This window comes from Felis catus, chromosome D1 (genome assembly GCF_018350175.1).
Source record: "Felis catus isolate Fca126 chromosome D1, F.catus_Fca126_mat1.0, whole genome shotgun sequence".
NCBI lineage: Eukaryota > Metazoa > Chordata > Mammalia > Carnivora > Felidae > Felis > Felis catus.
In genome coordinates this window covers 23,142,471-23,168,536 of record NC_058377.1, presented here as the reverse complement: position 1 = coordinate 23,168,536, position 26,066 = coordinate 23,142,471, and the positions used below count along the sequence as shown (strand labels likewise).

General features: G+C 39.7%; 1 protein-coding gene across 6 annotated transcripts in view; it reads right to left on the bottom strand.

Annotated features, from left to right (window-relative positions):
* FAM118B (family with sequence similarity 118 member B) overlaps nucleotides 1–26,049 on the bottom strand; it is a 48,846-nt gene extending 22,797 nt beyond the window's left edge. For 2 of the 6 annotated variants that reach the window (XM_045038513.1, XR_006586092.1), the window contains exons 1-2: nucleotides 25,930–26,047; nucleotides 1,900–1,992 (exon numbers count right to left, since the gene is read on the bottom strand). In XM_045038513.1, coding sequence (XP_044894448.1) covers nucleotides 1,900–1,985 — 86 coding nt within the window. In that variant the 5' untranslated portion in view covers nucleotides 1,986–1,992; nucleotides 25,930–26,047. Of the gene's footprint in view, nucleotides 1–1,899; nucleotides 1,993–9,226; nucleotides 9,276–25,929 lie in introns of those variants that run through there. The other 4 variants (XR_006586089.1, XR_006586090.1, XM_011286499.4 and 1 more) reach the window with 3 other exon arrangements.
* Nucleotides 26,050–26,066: the final 17 nt, after the last annotated feature.

Genomic DNA, 26,066 nt, shown 5'->3' with positions numbered 1-26,066 from the left:
GTCGGTTAAGTGTCGGACTTCTGCTCAGGTCACGATCTCACGGTTGTGGGTTCGAGGCCCGCATTGGGCTATGCTGACAGCTCAGAGCCTGGAGCCTGCTTCAGATTCTGTGTCTCCCTCTCTCTCTTCCCCTCCCCCCCCCAGAGCTAGCTCGCGTTCTGTCTCACTCTGTCTCTCAAAAATAAATAAACATGAAACAAACAAACAAACAAACAAAGAATGCTATAAAAGGGGTGGGCATGGGGCACCTGGGCAGCTTGCTCAGTTAAGCATCGGACTACTGATTTTGGCTCAGGTCATGATCTTGCAGTTCTTAAGTTCAAGCCCTGCATCTGGCTCTGGGCTGACAGTGCAGAGCCTGCTTGGGATTCTTTCTCTCTCCCTGCCCTTCCTCTGCTCTTTCTCTCTCAAAATAAATAAATAAACTTAAGAAAAAAAGGAGGGGGGTGAGCAAACAAAAAGATTTCTTGGAAATTAAAAATATAACAAAAAATTCGTAAGGTTGGAAGAAAACAAAATTACTTGAGACAGCAGAATGATAAAAACAAAAGCAATAGAAAAATATAAAAAAACTAGAGTCCTACTCCAGAAGGTCCAATATCTGAATACCAAGAGTTCTACAAAGACACAATACAGAAAAAACTGTAAAGGAAATTATCAAATAAAAAAATTTTTCAAAAATGAATTATCAGTAGACAGCTCTGAAGAGCCACCTGATGTCTAGACTCATATGAAGGTACATCTCCATGAAATTTCAGGTTGCTGAGAATAAAATAACTATCCTTACAAGCTTCTAATGAGAAAAGAAGAGGCCACATGACACAAATGACTGGGAATCAGCACAGAGTCCCTATTTTGGCAGAAGACTTAGCTGCTAGCAGAGAATGAGCAGTAACTTCAGAACTCTAAGGAAAATGACTTCCTCCCTAAAATTCTACACTCAGCCAAATCATCAAATCAATGTACAAATATGATAAAGACATTTGCAAATGTCTCCAAAAACCCTTCTCATGTGAATCCTTACTAAGGAAGCTAATGAAAATAGTTTTCAGCAAAATGAAGGACCACACCAAAAAGGTGACATGGTATCTAGGAAACAGAGGCTCCAATACAGGAGAGATGTAAGAGGAATCCTTGAGGTCATGGGGAAGGAAAATGGCAAATATCAGCCATTTTCAGCAGGCCTGGAGAACTATCCTCAGCAGAATATGGTCCAAAAGGAAAACCCCACGAAACAATTTAAACTAGTAAATTACTGATGAGTGTCAGCATATCTAAGAGATTTACTCTTCTGTCACCTGTATGATAGGTACATAGAAAACAAAGCAAACCAAAAAAAAAAAAAAAAAAAAGAGAGAGAGAGAGAGAGAGACAATCTTTAATAACTTGGAGGAAAAAATGGACAAAAAAGTGTAATTTCAAAACACGATTAGGCTCACCTATGAACTATTTATACAGTCATGTAATGTAACTATTAAAAACTGACTTAACCAAAAATTATGATATAAAACACACTGGGGAGGGGGGCAACATGTGAGGGGAGGCTCCAGAAGAGCAAGCCTAATCCTCATCTTTCTTAACTGGAAATAGATAAAACCAAAACACTAAAAAACAGCAGTACATACAAAGTATTTAAAAATATGAATGGAAATATTAAAGAAATCAATTAAAAGGCTGCAGGTGATTATCTCTATAGAGGGACAAGGCATTATAAGCTTTCAGGTACTGACTTTAAAATTATGTACATTTATGACCTGGATAAAAATAAAAATTGAATCCAAAATAAAAATAATTTAATTTTTATATGAAGACCAATATTAACTTTTGAAAACAACTGGGATGTGGGGTAAGTCTGTTTGGTAATTTACTGTGTTCCTCAGATTCCCTTCCCTTGTTTACCTGGGCTTTTTGGTGGGGGGTGCGCCATCACTGAAGAATCCAAGAATCTTGTCTATATCAGAGGCCTGGCTCCCTGTAGAAGCCATCCAGTTTCTAAAATAGATTAAACACCACAGACCACAATTAGATCTGTAATATATACCATTCAAAATAGCATATACATTAAACAGTTTTAATGAGCTGTATACCCTAAAGGTGCTCGAGATATCCCCTGCTTAAGAGAAATCCACTAATTAATGAGCATCCCAAACTTCAGGAACTCAATTCATCTTGAAATTATGACTGGGGCTCCATACTGTCATCTTGTTTGTGTTCCTGAAGGCTCCCCTGCAACCCCTCCCACCACCATGCAAAAACAAAACAAAAACCTGTGTCAATTCATGTCAATTGCTGGCCATCACTTTGTGGAGCCTAAGAAATACCTGTTATTCTCCCATGAGATAGGTTTTGGAAGACTTAGGGGATTAAAAACAACACATGGATAAGTGTGCTAATAGCCCCCAATTATCTACTTACTACTATCAGCTAAAGAAATCACTGGGTCAAGAATAGAACAATCAACACTAATTTGCTGATTGTTAGACATTCCTTGTTGCTGAACAAGTGTGTCCTGGCAGGCAGTGAGGCATGTCTCCCGAGCTCAACAGTGTGGACTCTGAGAAACGGTGATAAATGGGAAAGGTATGGATTGTCAAGCAAAGATGCATGAGAAATGACAGACTGTGCTCAGGTGATGGGATAACTAGCAAAAGAGAATTGCCATGGATTAGAATGAAGATTGTAATGAGAAGTTTTAACTGCTCACAATTTTAGTAAATTTGCTAAATCAAAGGACCAGTAATTCTAAAACAGCAGTATTTTAAATAGTGTGTACACACACCCAACAAAAGACAATACACATTACCAGAGTTTTGGGTGCTTTATTAATGCTTCATTATCGACATTTAGAATTAACTGAATCAATACAAATTATCTCAAGGTTATTATTTTATGAGAAAGCTTTTTTCTTTATGGAAACATTTTTTTAAAGTTTGCTGAATTAATTTTTCTGGCAAATAGAAGGCTCAGTTCCTCACCCCATATTGCATCACATGTAATGGAATTATCTGATATCATAATCATTAGATAGGAATCTCAAAATCATAAAGTGAGTTAGGAAGCAGACCATCTTTCTAGTCAAATCTTTGATTCTGTTGGTCAGAAAGCTGGGGTTCAGAGAAGACACACAATACTTAACTCTGTAAACTGTCTCTTAATAATCATCTGAGAGATTTGTTAAATGTGTACGTTTTTAAAAGAAAAAAATCTATCAATTGACTTAAAAAAGTGTATGTTCTCAAGATCCAAACCCGAATTACTGAACCAGAATTTCCAGAATCTTCAGGAAATTCTTATGGTGAGGCAAATAGAAAACAACCAAATGAAATGCAAGCAATTTTTCTACAATCCAGCTATTTTGTTAAATGTAAGCATACCAGATGTCATCCTCCCTTCATTTAAATGTACAAATCATTTGTAAAAATAAATAAATAAATGTACAAATCATTTGTTAGTCAACACCTTCCCAGTTTACTAAGTTAATCACCATTTAAAATACTGAAATATTTCCATTAAGTTTTAATTTATGTGAAGTCATTTTCTACTCTAAAGTGTAGCCTGGGCTCTAGACTGGAGAAGTGCTTAGAGTTATTAAGTACATTATCCTATTTTAGGGATGAGAAACACTGAAGGACAGAAAGGCTGGGTGCCATAATTCAAACCAAGGCAGTCTGCCTTCCAAGTTCCACTCTATTACAACCTAAAAGTGTCCTCCAAGTTTTAGCAACTCACTTTTTTTTTTTTTTTTTAAGTAGGCTTCATGCCCAGGGGAGAGCCCAATGTGGAACTTGAACTCATGACCCTGAGATCAAGACCTGAGCCGAGATCAAGAGTCTGATGCTTAATGGACTGAGCCACCCAGGTGCCCCTGTTTGTTTTTAATTTGCACACCAAAACTATCAAAAAAGGAGATCCCACATTCCAGACAGATTTACACAAAATAATTCTGGGTAATGCTTGATAGCTGCTATATGACCAGGCACTCTGCTGATATAATCATGGCACTCACCTAAATTCAGAAGCTGAATGAAACAGCTTTTTCTGGTGACAGATGCCATTTGTTACGTACCCCCTACCACCACTAATCTACATAGATTGGTCGTGTCATTTTCTCCTGGAAAATATGCTAGGCCACTTTCCCTGGATTCTAACAGATGGTAAATTCTTGGTGTCTACACCTGAATACTAAGCTTTCTTTTTTTCTTTACAAAATTATTCTTTTGTTTGTTTAAAAACATTTTTTTTAACGTTTATTTATTATTTTTGAGAGACAAGAACGTGAGCAGGGAAGGGGCAGATAGAGGGAGACACAGAATCCAAAGCAGGCTCCAGGCTCTGAGCTGTCAGCACAGAGCCCAATGTGGGGCTCAGACCCATGAGCCATTAGATCATGATCTGAGCTGAAGTCGAACGGTTAACCAACTGAGCCACTCAGGTGCCCCAGAGTCAACTATTCTTAAGGTCCATTCTATCTACGTAATTTAAGAGAACTGAATATGGCCAACAGGTCCTAAGAATTGTTACTGCAACATTTTGGGTCCTCTTATTTAGGAACTAAATGAGAAGAAATTCAATATGGCCACATTAGATGTAATCATATACACATCCTGTTTTCTAACAGGATAACATCTTTCCTTCAGGCAAAAGGATGCCTCATACAATCTCACATATACACTCTAGTGGCATTGGAGCATAAACCGTATCCTATTTCTTCTAGAGTACTGTTTCATTTTGTAAAAAAAAAAACAACAAACCCATTTTAGTGTTTACCCTAAACAACATGCAGTTACCCATAAAGAGCTTTCACAATGATTACGAAAATCTTACAAGGAATTCTTTTTTTTTTTTTTAATGTTTGTTTATTTTTGAGAGCGAGAGAGAAACAGAGAGAGCAAGTGGGGGAGGGTCAGAGACAGAAGGAGACACAGAATCCCAAGGAGGCTCCAGGCTCTGAGCTGTCAGCACAGAGCTCGACCTGGGGCTCGAACTCAAAACTGTGAGATCATGACCTGAGCTGAAGTCAGAAGCTTAATGGACTGAGCCACCCAGGCGCCCGGATAAGGAATTCTTAACAGGCATCAACTAGTTCACACACTTATGTATGTGATCACTGAGTTTTCATTTTAGGGGGACTTGCTATGTACAACAGAGGGGGGAAAAGCTTTTCTGCCACAAGAAGACAAAGGCAATCACCTGTGGCAGTGTCTTTGTTACTATAATTACTGCTAAAGCCACTGAAAAATCCTTCAAGGCCGAGAGAGTTCAGCAAAATAAAAGTCAGATATTTGGTAAATGCTGAGGAAAGTAACAGCAACCTCATTAACAATTTTTTAAGGCCTAAGTCTTCATATAGAACACATACACTTTGAAACCCATCAGCTTGGCAAGAAATAGAATGCTTCTATCTCGTGAATGAAAGGGAAAAATCAAGGCGGGCATCCTTGGAAAAATCCATTAAGGAACACAGAAAAAGGACAAGTGGAAAGGGGGCTGAAATTAACTTCATATAAACTAGAGGACTTGTGGATTTGAAAACAGTGAAAAATCGCAGTAGCACTTGCTCTTGGTGCTACAATGACAGCAAAATCTGGTTCCCTGAAGAATGAGAGCGAGGTCTCCCAGCCTGCTTTCTTCACGCTGACCTCGTGGTCTCTCCCCAGGCTTCCAGTGTGTAATCTTCAGCTCAAACAACTGACAGGCCAAAAGGAACTCAGGATAATACATTTTGGTATATGGGCAGACAGAACAAATCAAAAGGAGAGAAAAATTCTAATGATGGCATTTTTGCCTGGAAATAAAAAAATCTACAAATGACTAGCTTGAAGAAGTGGTACATCTCTTGCCTTAAAAGACCAGCTCTGGGGTGCCGGGATGGCTCAGTGGTTAAGCATCCAATTTAGGTCATGATCTCACAGTTCGTGAGTTTGAGTCCTGCGTCAGGCTCGGTACTGACAGCTCAGAGCCTGGGGCCTTCTTCAGGTTCTGTGTCTCCCTCTCTCTCTGCCCCTCACCCACTCACTCGCTCTCAAAAATAAACAAAGTTTTAAAAACTTAAAAAAAATAAAAGACCAGCTGTATTTACAGTAAGCTCTCCCCCATTCTATTAAATATATAAAACCTTGACTAGAATAAAGACTGGCTTATTTCTCTAGCATAAACACAGAAAAGGGTTAACTTCAGTTTTTAAGAGAAAAAGATAGTCACCCTCTGACTTGGAAGAAACCAAATCCTTCTAGTTGTGGCTTTTGGACTAATTCCAACACATCTGGTTTTCAGTAACTATGGGGGAGGAATGAAGGAAAAGATATCCAGTATAAAGTACTACAAAAGTAATACAAAAGCAACAAGCTCATTGCCAATTAACAAATTAATTTTACTAAAGTAGTTGATGAATTCAGTTCTATAACATAGATTGCACCCCTTCCTATCAATGTGTAAAACAAACTTTCCATTTCTTCCTAATAACACAGAGAGGTGAAACTGATACATAAGAACTATATGTGAGGACTGGATTCCTCTGTGTACCCCCCAGTCTTGAAGTGTTTCCTCTACCTCTGGTTAACTTAGTTTGCTCTTACTTCTGTATCTAAATTGTATGTGCCTGATATCCTCTATCTTCTGTCACATAAGATCTGTCACACTTATTTCCTGAAAATATGCTTTAATGTAGTCACTGATAAAATGCCAGACTGACACTACTTACTGTTGGTATTTTACCAAGCAATGACCCATATATGAGCAATATGAGAACAACCTCATCAGAGGTAAGGTTTCTGAAAAACTTTAAGGAATTGAGAGGTTTACCCCAAATTCTATGGTCTTTTTATTCAAGTCCTAAAACCAAACACATTGGTATTCCAGGCTCAAGAGCTCAGATGTTATTTGTTTCAGTTATTTTCAATTATAAAACCAAAGTAACACATCACATATATATAAGGAATAAAATTGTTCTTTTTCAATTTTTTAAAAAAATTTATTTTAGAGAGAGCCAGCATGAGTGGCGAGAGTGGCAATGAGAAAGAGAGGGGATCTTAAGCAGCCTCCACACTCAGCATGGAGCCTGATGTGGGGGATCAATCCCACAACCCTGGGATCATGAATGACCTAAGCCAAAATCAAGAGTTGAATGCTCAACTGACTGAGCCACCCAGGTGCCCCCAAAATTGTTTTAAGAAGGAATAGTAAGACACCCAAATTAAAATTTCATTTGAATTAGAAGTTGGTGACTAAAGTTGATGATTTTATCATGCAAAAAATAACTTCCTTCTTTGTCACTGCTTTCTCTCCTGTGAAGCTTCTGAGAAGGTATATCCTGAAAACAAGAACACGTGTTGCTAAGAAAGGAGACTTTTTAAAAAATTTTACTTTTGAGAGAGAGAGACACACACAGAGGGCAAGCAGGGGAGGGGCAGAGAGAGAGGAAGACACAGAATCCGAAGCAGGCTCCAGGCTCTGAGCTGTCAGCACAGAGCTCCACGCTGGGCTCAAACTCTTGAACTGTGAGATCATGACCTGAGCTGAAGTCAGATGCTTAACCGACTGAGCCACCCAGGCGCCCTGGAAGGAGACTTTTTAATAAAATATTTTCCACGTATCAAATAGTACAATCAGACAATTTCATCACAAATGACACAGGCTATTCAAAGAAAATGAGATTAAGTAAATCTTTAAGGGCAAGGTTTTATGTTCTATGGAGTCCTTGAAAACTAAGTTTCTCCTCTGAAGACAGTGTGGAGAAACCCTCAAGGGCTTACTGTTCTTGCCAAAAGAGCACACACGATACTGCTGCATACAAATGTAGATTCATCCCAGTTTGGGCGACCCCAGAAGATATTCTCATTACAGAGTGTTGCTCTTTGAGTTAATTTGACAAGTCTTAAAGGGAAGACTTTTCTGTCATAATAAAAATAAAAACGTTTACTAAGATTATGCCACCTAATTTCCACTCCCTGCTGCTTTTTACTTTCTTGAGGATTTCTGACTCAAACAGTACTGAGTTTGACGATTAAAAAAAAAGTTCTATTTTGACAACATGAAGTTTGGCAAATGCAGTCGGTTAAGCATCCGACTCTTGATTTTGGCTCAGGTCATGATCTCACGGTTTGTGAGATGGAGTCCCACACTGGGTTCTGTGCTGAGCGCGGAGCCTGCTTAAGATTCTCTGTCTCTGCCCATGCTCACTCTAAAATAAAAAAACAAAAATAAAAAACAATTTTGCTCCTTACACGTGATATGCTACTTTGGTTTTATAATTGAAAATAACTGATATAAACAATAGGGAGCCGGCTTGGGATTCTCATTCCCCCTCTTTGCCCCTCCCCTGCTCAGGTTCGCTCTCTGTCCAAATAAATAAATAAATAAATAAACATTTTAAAAAAGCCCTAAGTGTATTGAATGTTAATAATGATAGGGGTGCCTGGGTGGCTCAGTCGGTTGAGCATCCGACTTTGGCTCAGGTCATGATCTCACAGCTTGTGAGTTCGAGCCCTGCATCAGGCTCTGTGCTGACAGCTCGGAGCCAGGAGCCTGCTTTGGATTCCGTGTCTCCCTCTCTCTCTGCCCCTGATCTACTCACATTCTGTCTCTGTCTCTGTCAAAAATAAATAAAATAAACATTAAAAAAAAATTTTTTTTTAAATAATGATTAAGTGAATTCACGTTAACACAAGGTGAAACACCTCAGAGGTCCCCACATTGTGGGTTTGTAATCCAAATTCCATTAAACAGCAAAAACAAGGTCAGAATATAAGATACAAAGTAGATTTGTTTTACAATTACTCTTAGAGTTAACTAAAAGGAAAAGAAAATGTTCTTCAACATTAAGATAAACAAAAAAAATTACTGAGGTTCAACTTATTCATTACTTTCAAGTTCATGTTCAAGTGCACAGTTAACTTTAACAGATATAGCAGATAAAAAAATAATTGAATAGGGGCACCTAAGTGGCTCATTCAGTTAAGTGTCAGACTCTTGATTTGGGCTCAGGTCATGATCTCGCGGTTTGTGAGGATCTGTAAGTTTGAGCCTGGTGTTTGGATCTGTGCTGACAATTTGGAGCCTGGTTGTGATTCTCTATCTCCTTCTCTCTGCCCCTCCTCTGTGCTCGCTCTCTCTCTCAAAAATAAATAAACATAGGAAAAATTTGAATAGACACCTATCTTAGGTTAATTATGTTAAAAACTCAGTTATCAGAATGCCCAAGAAAGAGTGATTTTAAGAATAAGCTCACTTTGGGGCGCCTGGGTGGCGCAGTCGGTTAAGCGTCCAACTTCAGCCAGGTCACGATCTCGCGGTCCGTGAGTTCGAGCCCCGCGTCGGGCTCTGGGCTGATGGCTGGGAGCCTGGAGCCTGTTTCCGATTCTGTGTCTCCCTCTCTCTCTGCCCCTCCCCCGTTTATGCTCTGTCTCTCTCTGTCCCAAAAATAAATAAACGTTGGAAAAAAAAAAAAAAAAAGAATAAGCTCACTTTGAGTGTATTCAATTTCTTTTAATCTTGTCATACAATAAAGCTATAATGTCTACCAAAATGCTAGGCTCTTGAACTTCCCACTTAGAATGGCAATGGATTGGTGGCTTAAAGAGATTGTGATATTTCCTTTTAACAAAAAAGATGGTAAGAATGCTAAATTCTTGGGTGATTCATATACAGTCCTATCTGGAGGAAGAAGGAAAAAAAGCCCTGCAATGTTTTCAAAAGCACTTCTAATTTGCAGTTCTATGAATGCACACCATTTTCCTTTTTTTCAGTGAGCATAAAGTACAGATGAACCTTGAACAATGGGGGGTACCCCAAACCCCTCTGCTCAGTCGAAAATTCACACATAACTTTTGACTCCCCCAAACCAATAATAGGCTACTGTTGACCATAAGCCTTACCAGTAAATGAACAGTTGGTTAACATATATTTTGTATGTTATATGTATTATGTACTGTACTCTTATAATGAAGTAAGCTAAAGAAAATAAAATGGTAAGAAAATCACAAGGCAGAGAAAATGCATTTACAGTAGTGTCCTATATTTATCAAAAACAAATCTGCATATAATAAAACAATCTCATGTACAATTGCACCAAAAACAATAAAATATCTAGGAATAAACCTAACCAAAGAGGTGAAAGACCTGTATTCTAAAAACTCTGAAACACTGATGAAAGGAATTCAAGACAATGCAAAGAAATGGGAAGACACTCCGTGCCCATGGGTTGGAAGAACAAATATTGTTAAAATGTCTATACTACTTGGGACACGTGGGTGGCTCAGTCTGCTGAGCATCTCACTTCAGCTCAGGTTATGACCTCATGGTTCATGAGTTTGAGCCCTGCACTGGGGGCCATGCTGACAGTGCTGAGCCTGCTTTGGGTCCTAGGTCTCTCTCTCTCTCTGCTCCTTCCCTTCTTGTGCTCTCTCAAAAATAAGTGAACATTAAAAAAAAATGTCCATATTACCCAAAACAATCTACAGATCTAATGCAATCCCTTTCAATATACCAATGACATTTTTCGCAGAACTAGATCAATCCTAAAATTTGTACGCAACCACAAAGGACCATGAATAGCCAAAGCAATCTTGTATAAGAAAAACAAAACTGGAAGTATCGCAGTTCCATATTTCAAGTTATGTTACAAAGCAGAAGTAATTAAAACCGTATGGAATTGCCACAGAAATAGACACATAGATCAATGAAATAGAACAGAAAACCCAGAAAGAAACTCACAATTATACGGCCACTTAATCTTCTACAAAGGAGGACTGAACACAATGGGAGAAAGACAGTCTCTTTAACAAATGGTGTTGGAATAGCTGGACATACACATGTAAAAGAATGAAACTAGACCATTTTCTTTCACCATACACAAAAATAAAACTCAAAATGGATTAAAGACCTAAATATGAGGGGTGCCTGAGTGGCTCAGTTGGTTAAATGTCCAGCTCTTGGTTTGGGCTCAGGTCATCATCTCATGGTTCACGAGTTCAAGTCCGGAGCTGCGCTTTTTGCTAACAGCAAGGAGCCTGCTTGGGATTCTCTCTCCCTTTCTCTCTGCCCCTCCCTCGCTCTCTTTCTTTCTCTCACAATAAATAAACTTAAAAAAAAAAAAAAAAGACCTAAATATGAGACATGAAACCATAAAAATCCTAGAAAAGAACATAGCCAGTAATTTCTCTGACACTGGCCATAGCAACATTTTTCTGGATATGTCTCTTGAGGCAACAGAAACAAAAGCAAAAATAAACTATTAGGACTACATGAGAATAAAAAGTTTCTGCACAATGAAAGAAATAATCCACAAAACGAAAAGGCAACCTACTGAATGAGAGAAGATATTTACAAATGACATATCTGATAAAGAATTAGTATCCAAAATATATAAAGAACTGGTACAACTCAATACCCCAAAACCAAAAAATCCAATTAAAAGGGGGCAGAAGACATGAACAGACATTTCTCCCAAGACATCCAACAGACACATTAAAAATACTTAACATTACTCATCATCAGGGAAATGCAAATCAAAACTACAATGAGGTATCACCTTATACCTGGAAGAATGGCTAAAATAAACAAAACAAGAAACAGCAAGTGTTGTTAAGGATATGGAGAAAAAGGAACCCTCTTGTACTGTTGATGGGGATGCAAATTGGTACAACCTTTGTGGAAAACAGTTGGGAAGTTCCTCAAAAAATTAAAAATAGAACTACCCTACAACCCAAGAATTGCACTACTGGGTATTTACTCAAAGAATACAAAAACACTAACTCAAAGGGATACATGCACCCCTATGTTTATTGCAGCATTATTTACAATAGTCAAAACTATGAAACTAGCCCAAGTGTTTGTTCATTGATAGATGAATGGATAAAGAAAAAGTGATAGACACACACTGGAATATTATTCAGTCATAAAAAAAAAGAATGAAATTTTGCCGTTAGCAACAACATGGATAGAGCCAGAGAGTATAATGCTAAGTGAAATAAGTCAGAGAAAGATAAATACCATATGATCTCATTCATATGTGGAATTTAAGAAACAAAACAAAGGAGCAAAGGGGGAAAAAAATGACAAGCCAAGAAACAGACTCTTACCTATAGAAAACTAACTGATGGTTTCCAGAGGAGTGGTGGGCAGGGAGGGAATTAAAGAGTACACTTATCATGATGAAAAAAAATCTGCATATAAGGAGACCCATGCAGTTCAAACCTGTGTTGTTCAAGGGTCAACTGCAGAATGTTTTGCTTCAGAAAGTCAAAGACCCATGCTTCTGAGCATTTTCTTCAGTGATCTTACTTCCACTTCAACCTCAGGGGAAACTAGGCTAGAAACAACGAACACCAATTCACAGACAGGACTCAAATATAAAAAACAACCATGACACATTGGGAAAGGAGTAGATGATAAAGAAGTTTAAGAAAGTACACAAAGATACTCTATGAAAAACAAAATTCAGAAACGTGAGAAAAGATTATGGCAAGTACAGGTGGAATAACTATAGTGATTGTCCTGGATGAACTGGTTCTTTTTAAAGCACTGTGCTTCGGAAACAAAAGACCCTGGGGGCACCTGGGTGGCCCCTTCAGTGAAGCATCTGACTTCAGCTCAGGTCATGATCTCATTCATGGGTTCAAGCCCCACACTGGGCTCTCTGCTGTCAGCACTGAGCTCACTTCAGATCCCCTGTCCCCACCTCTCTCTGCCCCTCCCCAACTCGTGAGCATGTGTGCACTCTCTGTCAAAAGTAAACATTAATTTTTTTTTAAAAAGGACACTGAATACATATACCAATGTAATACACTTGGTATGCATGGGACATAGGCTATACTCTATTAGATTGTTATTGCTGAGGACCTTAGGAATGTAATGATTTATTTAGACTGGAAACTTAAGAAAAAACAAGGAAAACGGCGCAGAGTCAAAACAGAAAATTAGACCACCTAATTAAAAAGGTTAAAAGGAAGGGTGCCTGGGTGGCTCAGTCGATTAAGCATCCAACTCTTGATTTAGGCTCAGGTCACATGATCTCAAGGTTCTGGAGTTTGAGCCTACTGAACTCTGTGCTGACAGCAAGGAGCCTGCTTGGGATTATCTCTGTCCCTCCCCATCCCCCATCCCCCACCTCTCCCTCTTCCCCTCTCTCTGTCCCTCGGTCTCTTGTGCGCTCTCCCAAAATAAACATTAAAAAAAATGTTAAAAGGATTTAGAGCTACTGAGTTTGAAAGAAATCAGGGAAGTAAACCAAATCTGCTCTTAAAGGGCACTTTCTCCCTAAGCCCAAACCTCAAGGCTATCACTGCCCTTCTTAAAGACAAGAACATTTGGCACCCTTGCCATCTTTGCTATAAAACAAAGCCTTCTGGCTTTTAATCTGGAAATGTATAAACTGGAATGTTAAGTTTCAGTTTCTACTAAATGCTAGGTCTTAAAAGCATGTGATCCAACATCATTTCTTATTGATAGAAAAAGATTTTTTTTGTTTAGCTGCCCTATGAAATTAACTTAAATTTTGTGTTACTTTGGAATTACCAGATTCAAGACATGAATCTAGGTATTCATCAATTACCATCTACATAACATTTGAAGGATGGAAATTCTATGCCCTCTTATTCATTTATTTTGGCTTATGAACTTTTTTGAAATTGAGGAGAAACTTGTTCCTAGAAAGCCAAGGAACTCCCTCCCTTCCTCTGAACACACTGGCCTCTTTCCTGGTCCTCAAACAAGCCTGGTACACTCTGGCCTTGGGGCTTTTTTTTGTATTCGTTGTTCCCTCTGCCTGGTATGCTCTTCCCAAGTTCCAAGTCGTTGCTCCAATCACACCTTCTCAATCATGCTACCCTGACAACCCTATTTAAAAGTGCAACTTCTGGGGCGCCTGGGTGGCTCAGTCGGTTGGGCGTCCGACTTCGGCTCAGGTCATGATCTCGCAGTCGGTGAGTTTGAGCCCCACATCGGGCTCTGTGCTGACAGCTCAGAGCCTGGAGCCTATTTCAGATTCTGTGTCTCCCTCTCTCTCTGACCCTCCCCCGTTCATGCTCTGTCTCTGTCTCAAAAATAAATAAACGTTAAAAATAAATAAATAAATAAATAAATAAATAAATAAATAAATAAATAAATAAATGTGCAACTTCTCCACTCAACGCATTAACTGCTCTATTTTTTATTTCAAAACACATACCACCCTCTAACGTACGAATTATTTTTATGATTAGTATAGTAAATACACTAATTATGTTTATTTTTGGTCATCTGTCTCCTCCCAGTGGGAAGTAAGCTTTTCAAAGGTAGGAATCTTTGTTTAGTTCACAATATACCCCAAGATCCTAGAACGGTACCTGGAACAGAGTAGGCATTCAGATATTTATTGAATGAATTAACTCAAATGCAAAATGCTGCTCATGATTAGAACTACAAGAATTTCCCATGACAGAAAAAGCATTTCCTACTAAGAGAAATACCCACCCCATTAATGCCTTTCTTTATTTAAGTTTATTTATTTTGAAAGAAAGAGAGTGAGGTAGCACGTGGTAGGGGCAGGGAGAGGGAAACCAAGAGAAACCCAAACAGGCTCCACACTGTCAGTGTGGAGGCTGATGTGGGGCTCGAACTCGTGAACCATGAGATAATGACCTGAGCCAAAATCAAGAGTCAGATGCTTAACCAACTGAGATAACCAGGTGCACGTCCCTCCCATTAATGCTTTTAATACAGCAAAAACCATGAAAGACCGTTTCTTTTTTAAGTGAAACATGGGAAAAGTCACATTCCTGTGAACACTTGTGTGCACAGTAAATCAACATTCAGACTATCATTTTCCAGACATGGCAATGAGGGACGGTAATCTGATTCTAGCAGGCAATAGGATTTCAGACTTAAGGTTTCAAGACTATCCTCTGTCACTAATTGAACAATTTTATACATGAATCATTTTATGTTTATAACTCAAGTTTCTGATATCTAAGATGTAAACTGATTCTTAAGGGTGGATTCTTAAGGCAAGAACTCTTTCTGGCAAATGACTCAAGGACATCAGTATATCAGTATTTCGGGCTAAGATATCAGTTTCTGTACTTTATAGATTAAATCTATCTAAAGTACTTTCTTTACACACGACTAGAGAAGAAGAAAAGCTTATGTAGCAGTAAAAGGGATTTCAAAACACAAATTGGATTAAGTCATAGTTTAAAACCATTCAATGGCTTCTCACTGTGGTTAATAACATTAAACTCCTTACATCAAGGCTACAAGACAGGCTTGATCTGACATCTGCAGCCCTCTTCACAATATCCCATCCAGCCCTCTCCCTCATTCACCAGGCTCTAGAGCCACATGGGACACACACTGTCCTGGCCCACACACTGAACACGGCTCAGGGTGGTATATTCTACAAGTATTTCTGGCTCCATCCCATCCTTGAAGCCTCAGCTTACCTGTTACTTTACAGGGGCTGGTCATCTGCCCCCCCTCACCCCATTTGGCTCCTTATCGGCATCTCTAACACCTGCAATTATTGGCCTCTCCCTTAAGAATTAAAGCTCTTTAAAGACAAGTACAGTTGGTCTTATTTATAGTCCTATCCCCAGCCCCTAGCACAATCTCTGTTATACAGTTAAGTGTCTATACAGAGCAGTAAATGCTAAAATATTTTCTGGCTGAATGAGTATGCACCTACCATGAATTAATGTAAGGTTTAAGAGATCAAATTAAAGTCTAAAAGATACTTTTAATTCTATAAGCTGTAAAAACAAGATGAATGGGTGAAGTGTTATTTTATGCCACACAAATACCTTCTGTGACTGATATCCACCGGCTACCTGTTTACAACAAATGTTCAGCACTACACATAAAAATTCTCACCTGCTTTGGAAATCTTCATCTTTCAGTTTTCTCCTTCCCCACCACATGAAAAGAAACTGAGTACTTTTGTAAAAAGTCTATAGATTTGTTTTATAAAACAAAGCTACATGCACTGAACTCTGTCCACTTCTATTCTCCTATTCTATTCTATCTATTCTACAGTTTTCCTATGGCTGGTTATGGCTACATTCTGTATATGCTTATAGAGTTGAAAATGACAGGGATTGTATTAGTCCCAAGTTGTTGAATTTTCACATTCAAAAGTCCATTAAATGCCAGGCACTATGCTAACAATGTTATTACCACCACATCCAGCTCCCCTCCACCAAACACTACATAATATTTACAATGAGCCAGGCACTGGTATCTACACCTTAAAATGTTCACTCTTCTGTGAAGCAGACACTACTATCATCACACCACAGACATCACAGACGATGGCATTGAATCAGAGATGTTAAGTAACTTGCTATAGGTCACACAGCTATTAATACACTGGGAGGCTGATTCCAGAGTCCATGTTGTGAACACACAATGCAACACTATTCCACAAAGGTGACTAAGACCACACCCTGAAGGGCCATACCCTTCAAAAGTCTCCACCTTTTAGGGGAAACAGAACTGTAAACTATTTATGACACATTGGTGCTAAGTTCAATATGTTTGTATGTGGTACAGTAAAGATTAACAGTTGTGTTCAACGAAGATCAAAAAAAGGGGACACAGATCCCTCCAAGGCAAAATTCAGTGAAATAATCAGTATTTATCTTCCTTTAGGTCTTGGAAACAACTGACACTTAATTCCATTCTCTTCTGGACATAGGATTTTCCTGATTTTCCTCCTGTCCCTCTAGAGGAAGCTCTTCTTCCTCCTCCATCTAATCCCTAAATGTTGAGGGTCCTCAGCAAACTGCTTTCAGTTCTCCATATAATCACTTCACGTATTCCCTCGCCTCCCCTTCCAGTTACTCCAATGATTTAAAATACCAACTAAATGCTAGCAACTCCCACATCTCAATCTTCAGCTCAGATCTCTCCTGTGTTTCAGACCCAGGAGATACCTGGGTTACACAGTCCTTCACATACTTTAAGGTACTTTAAGACATACTTCAAACTTAAAGGTCAAAAAACAGTTCAACAATCTGTTCCTTATCATGTGGTGTTAGGTCTATGACCCGTAGAAGTAATCTCTGGGTCACAGGGTTACAGGTGATTATTTCCCTCTTTCTGTTGCAAGCACCAACACAATTATTTTTTGATTTTGAAAGAACTATTATATACTTTAGGAATGTACTTAGAAAGCAATTTCAACCATCCTTAAGAACAAGAGAATGATAAATGACAGGCAACTCAGGAAAGTGGTTTTAGCTTCTAACCTTAATCTGGCTTGATATCTTATTCTTTTCAGGATATTTGCTTTTTTCTAACAAAAATTAACTCAAAAATATTCTCTTTGATCTGGAAATGAACTCCAAGATGAAAGCATTATTTAGACCGAACCAAGAATCTGAAAGCTAAAAAAAAAAAAAGAAAAAAGAAAAAAGAAAAAAGAAAAAAGAAAAGGTATCATCTGCCACAGAGGCCACCAGAACAACTAGAAAGATCAGGCTAAGGGAGAAGAAACAGCTTTAAAAGCACTGCTTTGCTGAGCAGGTAGCATCAGTGTTAAAAAGCAGCAGTGAAAAAAACTGAGGAAACAAAATAGGTGAGAGAAAAAAAGGTTAGGAAGACCTAAAAACATACTTTGTTAAAAGTGCAAAGGAGGTCAGTGCTGGATGGAGGGAGGACCTGGAGGTTGAAGCAAGAGTGGGCTGAGCAGCTTGAGCCCAAGGGACATGGACACTTTATCTGGCATAAGAAAGCACCCCTCCTCCTTGACTAGAGAGGAAAAGGTCCCCCCTAGGCCCCGCAGGAAACATGTTAAGTACAGTAAAGTACAAAGAGCAAATGAAAACCACCCTGTAATCCTACCTGGAGATAACAACTGCTGACATTTTGGTTTATGTGTTGATATTTTGGCAGTTTTCAAGAGAAACTCTCGGAGAAAGTACAAGCATCCTGGTTTCATGCTCATCAATTAAAAAAAACTTCGCTAGAGTTTGCAGTTGCTTTTACACTGTAAATTTTCTATATTACACACCAGCCCCTCTTTTCGTTTATTTTTCTTTCAACTTTTCTTCATTTATCTTATTTTTCTTTCAACTTTTCCTCATTTATCTTAGTAAAATGAACTTTGAACAGTACTCAAATAGCTCACGGATTCATCAAAAGAGCAGCAGTAGAGGTTTCTACAGAATAAAGCAGCAGTACATTCCTAGTGCCTGAGGGCAGTGAGGAAATCAGGATGAATGGGAACTGGGAGGGAGTGTGAGGAAGGCTGGATCCTGCCCAGTCCCGGAGCACATGGCTTCATGCAATCTACAAAACTGAGGGGTGAAGCACTAAGCTCTTCTCACATGCAGGGCTTGCCATTATTTGGGGGTTGATAATTCATTCTGGCAATAGATCTTAAACCTACTCCAATGCAGAGAGCAAAAGTGAAAAACTTTAATGGGTCCTCTTTGAAGTTATCCTATCCACATAGCAAGAATAGATATTATGAAAAAGAATCAAAGAAAAAGAAGAGATGGAGAGGGACAGAAATCAGAGGAATAATAGAAGAAAATGTCCCAGAACTGAAGGATATGAATTTCCAGAATGAAAAAGCCCACTGAATACCCAGAACAACAGCTGAGGAAAGACTCACACCATGGTATGTCATGAAGAGATTCCAGAACATCAGGGACAGAATATTCTCAAAGCTTCCAGTAAGAGAGGGGGAAAAAAAACCCCAATAAAATGAGGTCTCATAAAAAAAGGATTTGAGTTGCTATGTCTGTAGAGCAATTACAGATACCAGATTGTACAGCCACGCCTTCAAAATTCTGAGGGAAAATTACTTCCAACCTAGAATTCTGCAACATTTCCAAACTATCAAACAAGTGTGTGGGCAAATACTTCTTAGGAAATAAAGATGTAAGCCAAGAAATGGGACATGGGTGACAGCCCATGTTCCTGAATGATATACCTGGATAGTAGTTCTCCATAGGAAACATCAAGTGACACATCTGAGCTCACAGAAAAGGTTACTGGTAAGAATGTGACAATTATGTTTGAGCATCTGGAAAAAAATTAACGGTATGTAGGGAAAAAACAGGCAAAGGTCAACCTAAACACAAGAGTGGAGCTGAGACAAATCATCTAGCTCAACAGGCCAAACACTGGAGGGAGAAAAAAGCAAGAAATAACATATCAAATGATTTAGAGGGGTGCCTGCGTGGTTCAGTCCATTAAGCGTCCGACTCTTGATTTTGGCCCAGGTTGTGATCTCAGGGTTGTGAGACTGAGCCCCAGCTGGGGCTACATGCTGAGCACGGAGCCTGCTTGGGATTCTCTCTCTCCCTCCCGTGCACAGCCACGCACTCTCTCACCCAAAATAAACAAACATTAAAAAAAAAAAAAGAAAGAAAGAAATATGAAGATAATACCTAAGGAAAGAAAAAAAATAACTGAGGGGCTACCTCTAAAGAATGAGATTATGAGGTGGGGAGAATGGAGGGAATGGCTTTTTTTCCCATTAAGTCTTTTAGCACTACCTGACTCTTTAAACCATACACGTGAATTACTTTGATAAAAAACAAAATTAAAATGGGGAAATGTTGCCTAGTATACTGGGATCAGTAGACTCCAGCGTGGATTTGGCTTTCTTTCTTTTTTTTAATTTTTAAATTTTTTTTTTAGTGTTTATTTATTTTTGAGAGAGAGAGAGAGAGAGACAGACAGCGAGCGGGGGAGGGGCAGAGAGAGGGAGACACAGAATCCAAAGCAAGCTCCAGGCTCTGAGCTGTCAGCACAGAGCCCCATGCGGGGCTCAAACTCACAAACCACGAGATCATAACCTTAGCCGAAGTCAGAGGCGCTCAACCGACTGAGTCACCCAGGCACCCCTGTATTTGGTTTTCTAACTCAGTTACACTACAGCTCTCCTACTAACTGCTAGTGGAGGTTATTTTCATTACCCTAACAGTATTATTAAACACTTACAGCATGTTCCAATTATTAACAACTGAAAAACACACAAACAACAATCTACTTCTTTAACTTATTGTTCAAATTTTCAAATAATGCAGAAAATAGGTTTATTCAACTTAAGCAACTAGTTGTTGCAAATACCTTCTTAAATTTCTCTAGGGACCCTGACATCCTCCGGCTTTTATCCAACCACAAAGGTTGAACAGTCCCTCAATTTTCCATTGTTCATGTTCTGGAAACATGGTTTCCATGTTCACCCTTCCAATGTATATTCCTTTTCCCTTAAGATACTCTGTTCATCTTCATTTATATAAACACCACAAAATACATATTTCTTCACAACTGAAAATACTCTAACGTAATGATCTTATTTTAACTTATAATCATGAAATGCTGACTAATAATTTGAATATCTTCTACATGCTAGGCACCATATATATATTGATCTCAGCACTTACTGCAACAATACTAGGTTAGGTAGTATTAATTCCGTTACACATATGAAAAAACTGAAGCTGAGGAGAATTAACACTTATAAATGGCAAAGCGTAATGCAAACCTCAGTCTCTTTCTAAAAATACCAAGCTGCCTTACTTCTAGCAAGCACTGGGATTTTAGAAATCATCATTGTTCACCCCACCTGCTTTTTGAGGTGTGCAATTTAAGTAAGGTCCGAAACACTGAAGTGTATCACCTAAGGGGCAGAATTAGACTCAATTCCATACCCCTTGATTCTTACCCTGTTTAAGACCTTTTAAACAAATCTATACACCTGGTGCTATACTGTATGCAGGACATACCTAATATTTTTTGAGCCTTAACTATGTGCTAAACTCTACACGAGTGCTTTAGCCCACGTTAACTCACTTACTCCTTACAGCAGTCCTAAGGCAGACATCATCCACGTTTCACAGGGTAAAAAATCTAAAGTAAGAGAAGTAACCTGCACGAGGTTACACAGCCAGCAAGTAGCAGAGCCAGGATTCCAAAACCATCTTTCTGACTCCCAAGTGTAAGCTCTAAGCCAGTGTACCAAGCACCTTTAAGGTACAGGCCACGCGTCTCCTCTGAATGCCCACAGTTTTGTTCTTCTAATTAAAAGAATATGCCTGATATGCGGACTTTTCTTGAATCCCAATTCAAACAAATTAACTATTAAAAAGAGAAACCCAACTGAAAATGTGTCAACTGCTTGCTTGATGATACTAAGAAATATATTGAAAGGGTGATAATGGTGTTGTGGTTTTGGTAAAAACCAGTGCTTACCTTTTATAGATACATACTGACGTGTTTACCAATGGTTTAAAACCATCTCAGAGATCAGGGTAGGGTGGAAAACAAGAGTGGCCCTGTATTGGCTGGTTGTAGAAACTGGCAGATGGAAACATGGGGTTCATTATATTCTCTACTTCTATAAATGTGTGAATTTACAATTAAGAAAAAAAAATGCAAGATTAAAAAAACCTGAGAAAAAACATTTTAACCATATTTGGGAAACAGACCTATGAATGATTTTTTCCCATCTTTTTTTGTTACTATTTTACACATTTTTTGTATTACTTTTATAATGGAAAACATAAAATACACTTTAAAAAAAATTTTTTTTTCAACGTTTATTTATTTTTGGGACAGAGAGAGACAGAGCATGAACGGGGGAGGGGCAGACAGAGAGGGAGACACAGAATCGGAAACAGGCTCCAGGCTCTGAGCCATCAGCCCAGAGCCCGATGCGGGGCTCGAACTCACAGACCGCGAGATCGTGACCTGGCTGAAGTCGGACGCTTAACCGACTGCGCCACCCAGGCGCCCCTAAAATACACTTTTTAATTTTTTTTTTTTTTCAACGTTTATTTATTTTTTGGGACAGAGAGAGACAGCATGAACGGGGGAGGGGCAGAGAGAGAGGGAGACACAGAATCGGAAACAGGCTCCAGGCTCCGAGCCATCAGCCCAGAGCCCGACGCGGGGCTCGAACTCACGGACTGCGAGATCGTGACCTGGCTGAAGTCGGACGCTTAACCGACTGCGTCACCCAGGCGCCCCTAAAATACACTTTTTAAAGAAATTCTCTATCTTCTAAAGAGGCAGAGCAAAACTGCCCATAATCTAATTAGGTCAAAACATTGTGACAAAAGCATTCCCCATCTCTTCATCAATTAACTACTTTTTACAAACTTTTAGAAGGGCCACTTTGTAAGGATAAGTATGATCCTTAGATATAAACTAGCTAAGAGGATAAAGGCACATAAGAGAGAAATAAATTAGAAGTGGACTTAACAAACATAACTGATAATACAATTCCTCCCAATAGGGTTTGGGTCCAAGTCCTTGATTTTGTAACGCTGGCCTTCCTAATGGTCAAACAGGCTACAGGCTAGGGATCCCCTCATCCTATGGTGGAGTCAGGTGGGGTCAGCCTCAGCATCCAGGCCAGTTGTCCTCTGTGGGTCACCTTCAGTTTTCCTCCATGAAACAATTATTTCCACACATACCATGATATGGAAAAGTTTGGGAAGACTAGTTTAAGCCAGACCTGTCTTGAGCATCATTCAAGAGCCAAATAAAAGTACAACGAGGGGTAGGAGGATAACGGAATCTCTAAAATGCTGATACGGAAAAAAGAACTAACATCCAGAGTATAGGTTATAACACAATGTTTTAGAAAACCACTGTTTTCTAATATATGATATATATATATTTTTTCTCTATCTGTACTCTCTCTTATGCCCCACTTAGGAAATCTTAAGGTATATTCCAGCACCAAAGAGGTGGGTGACCCCCAAATATGTTAGCTCAGTGGCTCTGGCGACAAGAGCAGAATCCTGATTCTCTGTGCTTATGCTAAATGTATGCAACACAAGTCTGAAATAAATCCCGTTTGTTAAGAAAGTACTTAAGTGTCAACGGAAAATCTTCAACGAATCGAAGCTTAGAGCCCAAATGACTTGGTTCACAGGAGCTGACTGGGACTAGTACCCAGATCTCCCAGCTGCCAACAACTTCACTTTCCTGGACACCTCCAGGGAGCTCCTGCTAATTGCTTCCTTGAATCTAAAACCATAAAATGATATCCACATACTTCCTGCTCTTGAGGGAACTGAATTGCTGGTTAATCTGCAACTAGCAAATCACTGTTTAAGGAGCCAGAATCTACCTTCATGCCACTAATCAATCTTCACTTTGTGATATTTAAACACAAGTTCCTTTATTAGTTAGTCACTCTTTGTTTATATTTGTGAAATAAAAAGGTGACCATGTTCTTGCACAGCAGGAAATGCCCTCAAAAATGAATTATCAAGTGCTTCTTTATATTTTTTTAAAAATTTCAAATGTTTATTTATCTTTGAGAGAAAGAGCGCGAGAGCATGCAAGCAGGGGGAGGGGCAGAGAGAGAGGGAGACACAGAATCGGAAGCAGGCTCCAGGCTCTGAGCTGTTAGCACAGAGCTTGATACGGGGCTTGAACTTACAAACAGTGAAATATGACCTGAGCGGAAGTCAGACACTTAACCGACTGAACCACCCAGGTGCCCCTCAAGTGCTTCTTTAAATGGTTATTTTGGGGGAACACATTATGACACACCAAAATCTATGCAAATAAGTCATGTTTGTACTCTCTAAGAATGAAGATACCACCACACCCCTCTAGTAGAATTTGGTTCCTTGTACTGAGAAAACAGTACAGACTTGCTTCCTGGCTGTACAGAAAGGAGGCAATATAGCATTAAGATACAATATAGCATTACAAAAACAAAAGACAGAAAATATATTTGCATAAGTTCTTGTATATGCAGAGAGCGGCTCTACTTTAAATGACCAAATGCCTAGACTCCTAGGAGAAGCATTAAGATCTAACTTCTGTACCCATATTGGCTAAAGTTGTACTGTGAAAACAAGCAAACAAAACCTTTCAACTCTTCAAATATCTTACAGTTACAAAAAGAAAAACCTGAAAGTTCCTTCTTCAGAAAAAAAGTGACCAGTTTTTTTATTCTTCGGTATTACAGTTTGTACCTTGGGTTACCCTGAAACCCAAGAACACAAGCTCTGTTGTCACCAGCATTGACATCTGAGTTGGTTCATTTGTTTCGTGCTACAGAATGCCAATTCTGCAAGAACAGGTGTCATTTCTTGAATGCCAAGCAGAGGTTAAGGCAGAAACAGCCCTTACACAAAATTATAAAAATACTATACCTAAAACAAGTTCATAATTAACACAAGGATCTGAATTTAAATCCTGACATCCATATTTCAGAGTCCTTGGAAAAGGAGGCTTCATGTCCCTAACTGAAATTAATAAAATTTGAACCTGCATCTGGAGCATATCAGTAAAAGATAGTAATTCTCACCTTTTACAGATCTATGTCTTACCTGTAAATGTTAAGAAGAAAAAAAAAAAAAAAGAAAAAAAGTTGTTTTCCAACCTCCCTCAGGATTCTTCAAATTTATATCGTGATCACCTGTCTTATTACAGAAACATACACAAGCCTTCCTTCCCATTCTTCATACATTTACTCCCACACTTCCATTCTTCAGGTCAAAAACTGACAGAACACAATTCGAATGTTCAGACACATCTAACACAGTCTGTGATGCATGCAGCCATCTAAAGAATGAATATTTGTGAGTTTACTCTGTGCCAGATGTGGGTTTCACAACGAAAACATGAGCAATCCTCAAGGGACTCAGGCTTCAACAGCAGCTGCCAATGATACATCCTGACCTGTATTCAAAAGCAATTCAAACTCAAAGAACAGTACCGTGTAGGGGAAAAGACCACCGGATGAAGCATAACCTCTTTACTGATCGTCTAGATTGAAGTATCCCAGCTGATTTCCCTGCTATCAAAGCCTTCCTCTCTTTAATCTGTCCTGCATTCAACTGCCAGATTCATTTCTAGAATTCCAACTTCCAGGAGTCTCTCTCCTGCTCAAGAAGCTTCAAACACTCAATACTTATCACATCTAGTTCAAACTCTTCTTCAACTTAAAGTTTTCCATAGGTTAGCTCCACTTACTTGTTCAACTTTATTGCATGCCCAATATGGCTCCCTTCTGCCCGTCCCTTTCGAAGGGGCGTAATCGCAAACCTAATTCCACTACCTACACTAACTCCTCAGGGAACCTTCATTCTAAGCAGTCTTAAAAATTGTGTCCTCTAGTGTCGGTACAGATCCATTGGTTTTACAAACAGCTCTTCGGAACTCGCCACTAGGTTTCTTAACAAATGGCAGGTATGTCCCGAGATACTTTTCCCATTATCACCCCCAACCAGATGTTCATCTTTTCGGCCACCCCCGGGGTGAAGTCACAGGGAGTCGCTTACAGTTTGGGCACGAGAGTCCCAACACCGCACCTTGTTAAGAGAGGGAGAGAGGGTCTAGGGCGGTTGCAAAGTAGGGAGGGGGAAAAAAAAATGAAGGAAGCAGCAAAGGGAAAGGAAGGTGCGTGCTCTGTACTGTATTTTCAGTCTTTGGAAGGAGCAGGGAGAGCGTAGGGGGAGAGGAGACTCCAAAACAAACAAACAAAAAATGAATTCTTAAAGAGTAACATAAGAAACTCAAGGTATTCCCTAAGGAGGAAATACGGGCTGGGGCCCCTGGGTAACGGAGGGGCTCCCCATCATTCCCGGGAGAGAAGGACAGGTTACAACCTGAAACAAAGAGGAGGTGAGGGGTGGAGAGGCTACAGAGATCCGGGCATCTCCGAAGGTCGAACGGCAAGGAAATGAGAGGTGACACGACGCGTCCCTCAGGGGACTCGCCGGACACCAGGGATGTGGTTGCCAAGAGGGACGAGGTAAGCGCCAAAGAAGGCTCTGGGGCGAGCGTTTATGGGGCATCGCTTCCACGGGGCGCGGGGGCGGGGAGGTGTTCGTGAGTGGGATCTTCTCGCAAAGGGAGAAACGGTTCCCAGTGCAATGCTCTCCGAGAACAGAAACCCCAGAGTCGTGAAAACGTTAAAGCGTTGATGAACCGGCATTTCCCAGCCCGAGCCTGCCTTCCCAACACACTCACCGAGTCTCCTCCAAACGCCACCGCTCCAGCTGCAGCTACCGGCCGGCGCAGCCGCACTCTGCGCGCACCGTCCCACGTGACTCGGGCGAGAGCCCGCCTCACGCCCACGTGATCCCGAGAGCCCGCCCATCCCCTCC